Source organism: Scophthalmus maximus, chromosome 14 (genome assembly GCF_022379125.1).
Source record: "Scophthalmus maximus strain ysfricsl-2021 chromosome 14, ASM2237912v1, whole genome shotgun sequence".
NCBI lineage: Eukaryota > Metazoa > Chordata > Actinopteri > Pleuronectiformes > Scophthalmidae > Scophthalmus > Scophthalmus maximus.
In genome coordinates, this window is record NC_061528.1 from 17,732,985 (window position 1) to 17,746,974 (window position 13,990).

General features: G+C 47.4%; 1 protein-coding gene across 5 annotated transcripts in view; it reads right to left on the bottom strand.

The window, feature by feature from the left end:
• Window positions 1–340: 340 nt before the first annotated feature.
• The window catches only part of slc39a10 (solute carrier family 39 member 10), a 29,595-nt gene continuing 15,945 nt past the window's right edge, over window positions 341–13,990 (bottom strand). For all 5 annotated transcript variants that reach the window (XM_035651113.2, XM_035651117.2, XM_035651116.2 and 2 more), the window contains 7 exons: window positions 7,559–7,734; window positions 6,510–6,674; window positions 6,278–6,386; window positions 5,879–6,193; window positions 5,631–5,711; window positions 2,861–3,051; window positions 341–2,762 (listed from right to left, as the gene is read on the bottom strand). In XM_035651113.2, coding sequence (XP_035507006.2) covers window positions 2,610–2,762; window positions 2,861–3,051; window positions 5,631–5,711; window positions 5,879–6,193; window positions 6,278–6,386; window positions 6,510–6,674; window positions 7,559–7,734 — 1,190 coding nt within the window. In that variant the 3' untranslated portion in view covers window positions 341–2,609. The remainder of the gene's footprint in view (window positions 2,763–2,860; window positions 3,052–5,630; window positions 5,712–5,878; window positions 6,194–6,277; window positions 6,387–6,509; window positions 6,675–7,558; window positions 7,735–13,990) is intronic.

A 13,990-nucleotide genomic window follows, 5' to 3' on the forward strand; every position in this document is an offset into this window, starting at 1 on the left:
TTCTATGGACCAATGAAACAACAAAAAAATCTATCTTTATTGAAAATTCAGACATGATGATTTTGTTTGACCTCGTGTCAAATGTGCATCTGTCCAATTACTTTTGAACCCCTGAACTTTGGCTGTTATGTGTTAAAATGGCATCTCCGTTGCAGCTCTTCATGCATCACTGTTAATCTACAGACATACCTGGACAACGTCATTACACTCAGAGAGTGAGCTATGGCAGCTCTTCCTGCGTCGACTCAGGGAACGCAGACGAGCGGAGGCAGGAGCGTACCTGACCGAGGCGTCACGCTTTCGCCGTCGTTACACAGAAACCACCAGAGACACAACCAGGGATCTTTCCAGAGTTTATTTTCCTTCCGTCATGAAGAGAATGCACAGACAGGCAAACAGCATGGATGTCACATTTTACACTGTATTTCCACATTACTCGACAAATATACAGACAACAAAGGAAAAAAATGAAAACAGCCGTGGACTTTCATTTCACAGATAAACAGTGAAGACACTTTGTAGTTTGGGGGCGGAGAGTCTCAAGTGTCACTGACCCTTCAGACACAAATCAAAGGCAAATACGTGGCGGGAACATTTTTTATTTGATTTATAATTATAACTGGTTCAACAAAAAATGTCAAGGTCAAATTGAATACTGTAGGAAATCACTTAATGAATATTTTTGAAGAGAGCAAATGATGAGCTGAGTGAAATTACATTCAGGTCCTGTTCTTATAAAAATTAAATACGAAGATGAAATCATAAAATTGCCTGTAAAATATGAAGATTCAAATGATGATATGAATATCCTGCGACCTACTCCCAACACTAGTTGCACAATGACCCCCGAGAACGACCCCTGACCTCCACGCACACGTCATTCAGAGAGTAAACAAAGCCCGTTGATATCTTTGCAGTACAAAGAATGAAAACTGTTTTTTTTAAATAATAATAATAATTTTACACTCAACACAATGTCTGTACGATTCACTCATGCTCCGGTCAGACGGGCGACATGAGTTTCGATGTGAACGACGGTGGTTTCACAGCCGGTTCGAGACGCAGACGCAGATGTCACACAGTGACAGCATAAAATGACAACACACACAGTATGTGCGCTCCAGCTGCTGAAACCAGGGCGGGCCAGCTTAGCATGTGAGCCGCGAGAACAACAAATGGAATGTCGGGGAGTGAGGGGAGGATAGGGCAAGCATCAAGCACCGGCCACTGAAATCCCAAGCTGGCACAGTCACCAGAGTGACTACACACGAGGAATGCTCATAATAATAATAGTAATAATAATAATCTTTTAACTTGTGGTTTGACTAAAGTGCAGGGAATGCTCGATTGAAAGCTGCTGCCACGCGACAGTTCTTCCTTTTGCTTGGTCCGTCTTCCCTGATTTTCAGGTCGTCCAGTGATTCTTTGACAGAGGAAATTTCAGCAGGAACAAACGTTTTTCTTTTTTCGCTTTTTCGGTGTCGGCTACTGACGCTATATGTATTTACAGCACATCATCGGGTTAGTGTGACGACTCGACCTCCTGCGGTCGGGTCAGACGCGAGCACCTTTTAGAGAATCGCTTCAGTAAACGACGACACTTTGTGATGAACGCAGGAATGACGAGTCGGAATCTGCTGATTCTTATAAAGAAAGACACAAAAACAGTTATGGCCTAACAACGATTTGTCTCATTGGCTACAGATTATCAGAAGGAAAGACGCCTGATCTAGTTCCTAAGGGAAATCAGTAAATGCTACGTTTTAAAGGATTGGCAGCTGTTAGTTATTACTAGGAAGTAGCAGAGGTTTAATAACCCCCCCCAACAAAAAAAATCTAATTAAAAAAATTAATCATAATTCAAAAGTAATACATGGAGAAACCTGGAGCAAAAGAAAACAATAACAGTCATTTCGATAATTATTTTCTATTTTCACTCGCAACTTAAAACACTATCGGCACGAGCTAAAGGGTTAATTCCAGATGTGCTTGCGCCTCTGCGACGGTGCTGCTCCAGTGGCCAGGGCTCGGCACACGCGCGCGCGCACACATACACACACCAGATGTGATGACATCAGAAGTCGTGGTGGATGGGAGGGTGAAGGACACACACCACAGATGGACGAGTGATGGGACACAGCACAGGGTGGATGAGAGACGAGGAGTGCTACGACGCTAACAACACACTAACAATGGGTGATGATGGACAGGCGGGTCACCCTGCAGGAACACGGGTCCTGCGCCACCTGACTTTTCTTTCTTTTTTTTCTTTTTTTTTTTTTTTGAGTTTGAGTGCAGCCTTGCTCTTCTTTTCATCTGGCCCCTTTTTTTTCTTTTTCTTTTTCTTTTTTCGCTGCACAGGGAGCAGACGGATTGGAAGTGACGGAGGAGAGGTGGCGGCGGCGGCGGAGCAGAGTGTAAACTTCACTAAGCAGAGTCATGAGATATGCATTAACTAGAGCTGCACGTTCTGGAATGGAGGCATGGGTGGGGGTCCGCGCTGCATGCAAGACCGGGCCGTTACGTTGGCGAACAAAGCACGTTAAGTCTAAGAGGGGGCGGGGAGCGTCCGGCCTTCCCCCTCGCCCTCCCGATCGCTCTCTATTACGCTAAAAGCCAAAGTCGAAAACGATGCGGTCCTCGAAGATGGCGATGAGCAGCATGATGCTGAACCCGGTCAGCATGCCCATGTTCTGCAGGACAAAGTGTCCCAGCTGGCAGCGCTTGTGCTCCTCGCTGTCCCCGTGAAGCATTTCCGGCAGCTTGGAGAGAGAGAGAGACAAACGTTAGTGGTCGGCAACCAGAGTCGGACATTAGTGTTTACGGGACAGGAGGCGGAGAGACGAGGTGCCGAACTCACCATGTCCACCAGGGCCACGTAGAGGAACATGCCGGCAGTGATGGCGAAGATCCAGTTGGTGACGTTGTGTGTGTACTGGCCCACGACTGTGCCGATCATCATGCCGACGTAGGCCATGAGGGCCGACAGCAGGTTGTAGACGATGGCCTGCTTCACTGACATGCCGGCTTTCAGCAGCACCGCAAAGTCCCCTGCCACGCACACACAGACACACGAATTGAAACATCATTACAGCAATTCCCGTGCGTCTCCTTTTTTCGACACACTCTGGAAACTCGGTCTTCACCATGTGACGCTCATGTCTCCATTTCTTGAACATTTTTGAATGAAAGGTTAAAGTGTAATGCTGCAGCGGTGACAGCTCTACGTCCGATCTCTGTTAAGAGTTTGCACAGTGACGTGCACTTTGCTGCGCGTCACAAAACGTCTCGGCGAGCGGCTTTGGCAAATGTCATAACTGTGTGTTTTTTAGATTTCCTCCCAGTGTAGGCGAACTCGTTCAAAACAAAATTTCCTGCACGCGTCTGCCACCGCTGTCTGGCTTCAAGTAGTCGGGGGGGGGGGGGGAATATGTTAGAAATATGTCTTTAACGCCCCCCCTGATGTACTTATGATCACATATTCACGCCGTAGCCTCTCTACCCTCTTCAATCATCGCAGGGGCCGAATGCGGGAAGACGCCCTGGATTTGGAAAAGAGAGCAATGAATGCTGAGAAGGGGGATGGCCTACATTTCCTGCGCCGTGTAACAAGCGGCCTCTTTTCCTCGCTAATTACCACAATGAATATATTACTGCTGCGCTCTCATCCATCAATCAAAGCCACGGGAAGAAAAAAGAAGAGGGTGAAGTTAAAGACTAGTCCGCACACACCTCACTTCATTCAATCGTCTTTTTGTCGTCGTCCCCCCTCCTCTACAGCTCACTGCGGCGTTTCCTGCCTCTCCCCAGTTCCAGTCCCTCACACTCTCAAGACGCGCCTGTTGCCGCCTCATCTACCGCAATTAACACACACACCGCTGCCAATTAGCTTCACTCTGGGTGGTTAAAGAAGCCTCATAATCATCATCATCGTCGCCATCCAGCTGCCGGTCGGGGGACGGCTTTTGTGCTCGGGAGGAGCCGAGAGGTGCACTTGTCAAAACAGTTGGGCTCGTCTGACAGGCGGCCCGGTGCGCGGCGGGGGAAGGGAAGGCGCGACAACAAATGCTCCTCGGAAAACGGGCGAAAGGAATCAACAGGGAAGTGCGACGTCACCCGGGGGAGTGGGGAAAATGAGAGGCTCGTCTTGCAAATCTTGCGACAGGAATCGTGCTGCGGTCAACCATCTGGAAACTCGAGCACCGGGGAGTCAAAATGAACGATAGAGGACAAAAAAATGTTCCAAACAAAGCTCCGCTCTTATTCTATACGTGTTCCTGAGTGGCAGATGATTTTGTGGCATTTTTTTAAAAAAGGAAATGGTAATGCTCCTTAAAGCAGGTTTTTCCCACATCAGTTAAACCTGTGTGTTTCACCTCCGCACCTCATATATTTCCCCCCCGTTCCCCAAAACACAACAGCTACGGTGGGACGTGATGCTGCGAGTCGACGCGAGGGGGAGCGGGCAGACGTGATTCAGCGGCCCATGCTGAGCCTTAAATCGACACTTCTCTGTGCATCAAGCGCACAAATGAGGCCCGGAGACAAGACGCATCATTAGTGCTGAACTGTAACGGATGGCTCCCGCTGTCTGTGTGTTTCACCGCGCGCGCGCGCACACACACACACACGCACACGCACGCGCACGCACACACACACACACGCTCGCACTGTAAACACACAGGCAGAGGAGACAGATTGTGCCCACATTCAGGTTCATCCTTTTAATTTGTGTTCCCACTTGAAAAGGTTGACATGCTCTAATGTTCAGAAAAGGCATCAGTGTTCTCATACCGCCCGTTCCTGCAGCTCCTCTTTACGCCCTCCGTCTGAAACACCTGGATTTCTTTAAGCCCCCTCCCCCCGATAAACCCCAGTCTGCTCTGATTGGCCAGCTGACCTATTGGTAAATCAATTTCAAAATGGGTAAGAAATGTCACGCCCCATTCACCAGAGAAGTAGAGATTCTCAGATCGCAGGCGGGGTTACCCCAAAAGAGTCCAACCGTGACATCGCAGCTGGAGAGACACCTGAACCAGTTGTTCAGAGCCAGGCCCACAAAAAAAACCACAGGGTGGTCTTTTTTCCAGTTTGTGGGCCGGCAGGCTCCACAGATACACACATTTATGTGCACAAAAAAAAAATAGATTTTTGCATTATATGTCACCTTTAAATGAAAATAACAATTAACAGAAGCTCGGAAACAAAACCCTTCGCTGTTGCTGAAGTAAAAGACATCCCAATCCAGAGGAACGCGGCGGCAGCTGTGCCACAGTGTCTTTTGACTCCGGCGGTATTGAACATCATCTGCACTGACAGACACATCGACGGACCATTTCGCTGCTGTCAGACGAAAGTCATCAATCGGGCAAAAAAAAAATAAATTTAAAGAAATAGCTCATTCTTCCGAGGAGATTATTGACAGCACTGCGTTTTCCCCGAACAGGTTTTCCAGGGGACACGATGATCTGATTTAAGATTTTTGCAGGGGCAGGTATTTAGACACTGCTTAACATTATTGGGTGACTGACTGCACAGCCTTCGCAAAACAGCTTTGCTCTTGTTGGGTAAATGGGTCGTGCAGTGTGCCGTGCGTGATGAGCAAATGACTTGTTTTGTGCTCCACTTACCGAGTTCATGAGGTAATTCGTGACAGAAAACCGCCACTGATGTGCTGATGCCTCCCGTCAGGTTCGCACTGAACGCTGCGCCTGAAGAGAGGAAAGAGGAATTCCGGTTTCAGACAGTCATTTCCTCTCCCCATCCCGTTTTTGGTCTGTATGCTAAGCTGTATGTTTCATGTACAATGAGGTCTAAATTTCATGTGGCAGCCTTCAGACACGCCAACGTTCGTGGATTTACTGTCTGAACTTGTTACCTATAGCCAGGCCGTCGCTGAAGTTATGCATGCCGTCGCCCATTATGACCATCCAGGCAATGCTGGCGATGCCGGCGTCCTTCATCTCCTGGTCCGAGTGGCAGTTCCCGCCGTGGGAGTGGCCGTGGCCGTGCGAGTGCCGGTGACTGTGCTGCTTGGCCTTGTGGCCGCTCTCCTTGGCGGGCGACAGGTTGTCCGGCTGGGGGAGCGCGAGCGCCAGCGGCGTCTTGTTGGTGGGGGAGTCGGGCGCCTGGAGCTCCGTGAGCTGCGTGTCATTGTAGCCGTTGTCACAGGAGACGGCCGTGCCGTCGGGGTCTGGAGGGGAGGGGGACATGTGCCGGGTTTAGGGGTGCTGTGGGGCCGTAACCTGCGGTGAAGGCCGCACGACGAAACACTCACCCTCACCGAGCGGCTTCAGGTGCAGCCACTCTGCATCCGAGCGCCTATTTAACTTGTGGTCTGACAACTTCCTGCCAATCTTCCCCTCCTCGTTAGCCTTCTTCATGCCCTGTGAGCGGAGACACTACAATGCTTTATCCGCAGAACACAAAAGCGTCTGCGTGAGAGTGTGATAATGGCCGCGAGGTTCCGCCGGGCCCATTGTCTCGAGCGGGGCGGTGTTTCGTCTTACCCTTTGGTCTTTGTAGTGCTTAAACATGCCGATACAGTGTTCGATGATGAAGAGGAGGTAGATGCCGGCCAGCGCCGTTAGCCCCTTCCACACTCCATCAAATTCTGTTAACATATCAACCTTGTGGCTCGTCCGAGGCTGGCTGTGGTCATGCTGCCCTTGAGACTGAAAACAAGGGGAGCAGGGAACAAAATGACAGAGAGACAGATGAGGACAACGCATTTATTATTTGTGCTTTAGCCTTAGCTAGCAGCTTATTTAGACATGCTGCCCCAGGGCAGTTAGACAAAACAACCACTGAACGGCAAATAGACCACACAAAACAGCAGAATGCATTTAAGTCCATCAGTGGGAGACAAATGAAATCAGTATGATAAACAAAATCAATCATCGGTGCTGACACATTTGTGCTGACTTCTTCCAAAGCTTGAGGCTGGTTTTGAACACCACAAAGGTTCCTGAGTTTATAATGTTTGGGGGGAGGGAATATTCCACAAAAACCCACTTCAACCGAAGCAAAAGCAAATTGACCAAAGGCCACCTTTCTGAACTGCGGTACGCTGGATGCTACAGTCCTACTGGCACTGCCAGGACAGGCCTGAGAGGAGGGGGTTGTGAGTTTATGAAGGATTTTAAACATCAGGCATTCATAAATGGAATAAAAAATAGAGGGGATTATATTTTTCTGGGTGTTCCAGGGATATTTTAAACAGTGAATGCTAAACTCTGCACATAGTTAAGGCAGATCACCAATACACTAGATTTACTAAATTAAACTGGTCCTAAAATAGAGCCTTGAGGGACACCGGTACAATTAGAAAACAAGGAACTTATTACCCACTTGTTTACATTGTTTTCTGTTCTTAAAAGTGGGATTCCATCCAGGTCAGGGTACTGACAGATGAATTAAATTTAGAGGGTTAACAAAGGTAAGTTGGATGATTAATTGTTGAGTGAATTTCCTCCCGAAACTTAAAACACGGCTACCACAACACCACTTTCATCAAGTCTGGTTTGATCACCAAAAAAATGTGATGTGATGTACTCACGTGAGGCAGCAGGTGAAGGAGAGCGTCGCCGCTGAGCGTGCCCACCGCCAACGCCACCAGGAAGGTGAGCAGGAACTTGAAGCAGCCTTGGTTGATGATGGGCACGAGCACCACGCCCAGCAGAGACAGCAGGCTGATGATGGTGATGGACACAAAGCCCCAGACCCAGACCCACACTGGAGAAGGAGACAAAGACACCGGGAGAAGGATGAAGGATTAATATTTACTTCTATCGCGCTAGGGGTGTGAATCTTCACTGGTCTCACGGTTTGATTCGATTACGATTATCCTGTCCACGATTTGATTGGATTTCACGATGTTATCGCACATCACGGCTACGTTTTCATCAATGAATCAAAGCAGTCAGATATATATGAACTCCCTTTTTTTATTTTATTATTTTAACTGCTTTAAAAGAGGACACTTAGCAAACAGCAACGTAGTGTAAGCTATTTTATTTATGTTACATTACATTTTATTTGGAATCTGTTTTTGGGTTGCCTCCGCAAAATACTGAGTGAGTTTAAGTTGGGCTTTTATTGTGAAGGGCAGAATGGAAGAGGGGAGCGGATGCGCTGTAGTTTCTTCGACTGTGATAACTAAAGTTGTTGTTGTTCCGTCTTGGATCACGCTGGTTCATACGACGGTCTCCGTGTTGTTAATTGCGTATAAGTGAAACAGTAAAACAATAAACGCTCGGTTACAGCGTCAATTCTTGGCTGAGTTGGGTCAGCTATTCCCTTGGCAGGCGTCACTACTACCAGGAAGTCATTTTGAACCCTAAAACTTTATTGTCCAGCCGCGGTCGGAAAATCAACAAGTGATGGCAGTAGTCCACAATCGTTTACGTCCGCATCGTGATGCATCATAGAAATGATTCATAGTAACACACCTTTATAGCGCCAGTGCTTGGAAGCCACATTATGTTTTTGATATGTAGTATCACTGTTTAACTGCAAAAGTCCATAAGCAAAAAACAAGCCAACAAAAGCCCTCAGTATTTGAGCCAGGTTACTCCTCTAACAGCCTTTACTATCATGCCGCTGCCGGCTCAATGTATTTTTCCCATTCCCGTTCACACGTGAAGAAATCTACGCTCCAAATGTTTTTTTCCATCCGCGTGTCCCTGCGATGACACATGAAGCCCCCTACCCGGCAAGAAACACAAAGTGACATTTCAGCAGAATCCCACTCGCCGCATCATTTTTCATTCAAGGCTGCAAGACTCGAGACGCGGAGCAGAAGAGACGGAATCAGAAAGGTACACCATCATTTAAACTGTCAGTTTCAGCTGTCGGGCCCGGGACGCGTTCTTTTTTTCCCCACAAAAAACAGCACAGGAGCCGAGATAGGGAGAAAGAAAGTTGTGAATCCTTTCGTCACAGAGGACAAAATGCTTAATGTGGTATGAAATTCAATGTAACAGCAGGGCTGCCGGGGTGCTTGGCGGAGTGACACTGGGTCCTTCACTGCTGACGTTCGGCTATGCTGTCGGACACCTCCAGACTAAAACGCCGCGTGCATGTAATCCGCATCTTACAGGCAATTGACTTCCGTTTCGGAGAGCACGTCACAACACACTCGACGACTTCTCTGTGAATACAGCGGTTAACGCCAATGTCAAATTGCTGTCAATTTGCTCGTCGCAGATGTGGCGGTTTCTCCGGTCTGTGTCTGTGAAATTGACTTGCTCTATTTATTTTCGAATCCAAGTGTATGGAAGGTATTCTTCCAATATGTTATGCTTTCCCAACGTCTCTGACGGGGCTTCACGTGAACAAAAGGACAAAAGCCAACACGTAGCCAGAGGGAATAATGGCTAATAACTTTTTTTTTTTTAAAAAGTGGCAGATGCACCCCTCGTCTTAATGGAGCCCAGGTGGTGTCGCTTTGTGAAGAGATGATCTGAAACATGTCTCATGCCTGACGGAGCAGCCGTTAGAGAGACTCAATCTGTTTCTGGCCCACAACCCAGCTGTAGGGTTCAAAAGAACACATCGTGACAGAAAAAACTGTCTGCGCGATCAGGAAGCAGGAGGCTGAAGTTCCTCCGGGGGGGGGGGGGGGGGGTGTTTAATTGAAGATTACACGCTTGTCTTGTTGTTTTTGGTGCTCGTCTTTAGCTTTTCCGAGGTTTGCTCCCCAAACGCCCCGGCTCTCGTCAGCGGTCTGCAGCGTGTCCTCTGAAGCCAAATCAGAAAAACCAGGAGGCATTAGGTGTTAGGTGCTGTCCTTTGAGATTCAAAAGCCTGTGACTGCGCAGTGTGGAACAAGGTGAAGGGGGCCACAATTGAACCCGATGAACAATTGGAATTTAAACCAACACGGTACAATATTTTCACGCCACTGACAGCTTTCACAAGCCCCGTTGTTCAGTATTGACTGCACCAGATGGGAGCTGTCAGCATGTCAGCGCAGTTTCTCATTCAGAATTCTTCATTTTCCTGGCCTACAAATATTACTGGAATCACCGACATTCATCCAAGCGGTGTTGTGTAACATTTCACATTTGTCAATCTGGTTCTGTGCTGCCTAGGAAACAGGAGTGTTGAAAAGAACATTCGATACAGCCACAAAGTGCCAGACGATTGCATGGACGTGAGAGCCCCGTCATTAGAAAAGGGAAAACTGGACGAGATAAAATTCATTTCCTCATCACGGTTCAAAATATCTTGGGTAACTTTCACTCTCTCCTCTTACTGTTCCAACCATTTTCATTGTGCCATACAGAAAGTAAAGATGCGAAGGATGACTGCTTTCTTATTTGTCGCATCGTGCGGAACGCCGTGTGACCCTGAGAGGCGACTGCATCCGCCCAACAGTACACCCGGTCCTTCAGACCGGCGCAGCTCATCCACTTCTCTGTCTCATTACCTTCATGCAGTTCTGGTTTTACGTGTGTGTGTGGATGTGGATGTGAAGATGGGCAGAGGGGGCTGCGGTGGGAAGATAGAAGGCGGTGATAAGGGAACAGAAGAGTGGAGAAGGCGACCCGCTGGTCTGTGTCTTCGCTCCAATTACGCACCTCCTTTGAGTCACGGCTCGGGGGGGGGGGGGGCTGGGTGTCGCTTAGGCTCTCCTAATTGGCACAGCCTTAAAAAAAGAGAGGGGTGTGGGGACCAGAAGGAAAACAACTGCACATTTCCCCAGCTCCCCCGTCGATGCCGGCAGGAGTTAAATGAGAGGTAGTAGTCTGTGGTAGAGTCTTGGTGGCACCAATGCAGAGGAATCGAGCGCCTCCAGTTCTCCACTAATGAGGAGTCAGTCCTGCCCTTTTTGACTCGTGCGTGCCGCCTTCCTCGTGGTCATTACCACTATCACGACTGCTTCCGGTGGTGGTGCTCCGCTTGCCTGAGGCACACGATAAGCAGGCGGTGTGATGAACAGGTGGTGTGAAGACGGTCGTGTGCGTTCAATAATTAAAGTTTTGAGTGGGTGCGCATTTAGGGAACTCCCCCGATCTCACAGTTGAACGCTGGTACCTTTTGCTTTGACCGATTGCATCTCACGTGCAAAACTGTAAAGCAACAAACACAATAGAAGCTTTCTTTCCCCCCCTCTAATTAAAGTCACAGTGTGTAATATTTATTAGAACTTATTCACAGAAATTTAATATATTGTCCACAATTATGTGTTCATATTTGTATAATCACCTGCAACAAAGAACGAAATGTTTTGTGAACTTTGAATGAGTAAAAGCTACATATTAAGAAGAACGTATTTACAGAAATTTTAAATATTGTCCATAATTGTGTGTTCATATATGTATAATCACCTGCATCAAAAAGAACCAATGTTTTTTTTGTCAACTTTGAATGAGTTAAATATAGTTACATTAGGGGGACCTGACCTCCGTGTAAGTCTCCATGTTTGCTACATTGTGTTGTGCTGCGTTGCGGTTCCAGTGCGACTCGGGAGGTCGGAAAAAAATCACCACCCCGACTTCAAGGGTCCGAGCCGTTCTGAAGTATAATGGAACGCAGCATTAAATATGGTTGCAGGAAACGCTCCAGAAACACACTGGGGTTTTAAATATAGTTAAATGAGGTGGACCCGACCTCCGTGTGAGTCGCCGTGTTTGCTACGCCGTGTTAAACACTGTTGTTGCACAAAACGGTCCAGAATACGTCTCATTCGCGTAGAATTTTGCTGCACTGCCCGAAGCCGGATATGGAATCACCGGTGCACCGCCATAAAGTGTCCCTGTCGGTCGGCTCAGTTGGTTGTAGTTTTTTACCACCAGATGCCACCAGAAATTTACAAAATGAATGAAGGATTTAACAATGGAACAAATGCAGCGTGGTCAGATTGATGTACTGCACAGGTTCATGATGAATTTTCATTGCAGGTGACGCGATTGGCTCACGCGCAGTAACTCAGAACCCAATCCCGAGACCCCTGAGATTTGTGGCCTCACTCTGCGGCTGTGTGCGGCTGTGTGCATGTGTGTGTGCGTGTGTGTGTGCGTGTGTGTGTGTGTGTGTGTGTGTGTGTGTGTGTGTGTGTGTGTGTGTGTGTGTGTGTGTGCAGAGAGTGCGATAACCGGTCTGGCTTTGATTTGCAGCAAGCTTTTATGGCGTCGCCAGCCTCATTTCATGACCTGTAACTCATTAATTTTAAAACGCTGTGATTTTATAATTTGCATTCTCATAAACCTGCAAACACTGCGAGGTCCCGGAGCAGCTTTTAACACCGACCTTCATTCTTTATAGCTCACAGTTCAGCCTTTCCTCCTCTCTGGGTTTTTCTCAGTGAACACTATTGTCAATTCAGAGACTCGGAGAACTTAAATTAAAGAAGGAAAGAGAGATCGTTGAAAGAAAGAAGTCTTTTTTCCCCCCAACATAAGCGAGTTTGGGTCATAAAAAGGACACAGAAAAAGTTATCCTGCAATTTCTAAATACGGCAGAGAGCACATGATAGAGCCACTTGCTCGCTGCTGGAGAACACGATAACAAGGGCACACTTTGTCATAGAAGGTGAATGATTGACGGAGGGAATGATTATTTTTCAGAGAGTCATGACAGACACCTCTCGCTCCTCCTGGGTGACCTACAACACCAGGCTGACTCCTCCACACTGCTCACTGCCTATCAACTCTTGTTGCAATGAATAAATTAACTAATATGATTATGGTAAATACCTGACACATCCACATCTAAAAATAACCAACATATTGGCCACTCCTTATTTCATGAATACATCCTGCTCCACAAATGTTATTATCGAATTTGAAGTGGTGGCAAGAACCAGGAGCCGCGCTGGTTTTCGTTCAAGGTGAAAGCATTTAACTGCACTTGGCCTTAGAGGTCGTACAAACAAATAGAAATGTGTGTTTTGACACATAAGCTGACTTGAAGACCGGCCAAGAATGGATAAGTGAAAGAGAGTGACCACTCTGGGCTCCCTCTGTGTCCATCAGTGCTCACATTGCCACATTGTCACTTAGTCGCAGGCTGCTCCTGTCGAGCTGCAAAGCAACATCGGAGGGCTGCTCGGATTCAGCTGCTCCCAGAAAGTTCGACTGTGAGCACGAAGCAGAATTTCTTGATAAACCAGATGCGGTGGGTATGACGACATGTCACATAAATGTGGCATTTCTGCGATGGGGGCGTTGTGTACTTGGAAAAGCATTATCAGGATCAAAGAGCACAGTTCACAACAGTAAAAAACTGTTTTGTGCGACTGTAAAAGCAGCCAATCCTGTTGGGCGGCTGTACGGCCTTTCCTTCATTCCCCTGCACCTTAGTCCTTGAATCATTAAAACAGGGAAAAATAAATGGATAAAAATTCTAAGGTGGAGCATGTATAGTTGTTTTCCCTATTTGAAAAATGTTGATGTACTCACACGATTCTTTTGGGTAATATCATCATGGCTGACTGCACCTATTGTAGATCGTAGTATTAGAATCCCCGCTCTTCATTCAGCTCTTTTAGCAGACAGTCCGTTCACTCCATACAGGATCCAGTCTGAGATCCAGTACCCAGTCAGCCCCGGCTGCTGACCCCCAGTTATGCCTCATCATGCACTACGCTGTGCCCACGCTCAGGCTTAGACCCTTCTCTTTAAACACAGTCTCTGAGTCCAGGTCTACCTTTGGTTCAGACAAAGACCTTTTCAAAATGTAACCAATTCTCTATCCAAAAAATTGATTCAAGCTTTCTTTCGCACATTCAGCGACATCGCAGATTATGCTTCCTTCATCTGAAAGTGACGGTGGTGTAGAAATGCAAAACAGAACAGTCCGATCATTGAGTCTCGGATGTGCTGTGAGTATTCTGTGCCCCATTTTCTTTTAAACTAATGTCAAAGGTCAAATGACTGAGAATTCGCCGCACTAGCAATAAGTAATCCTCCCCCCAGAGAGGACCAATCAAATCCTTGAACTGAAAACAAAATGAAATGAGAGAAGATGGGGCAAACAATAGCGG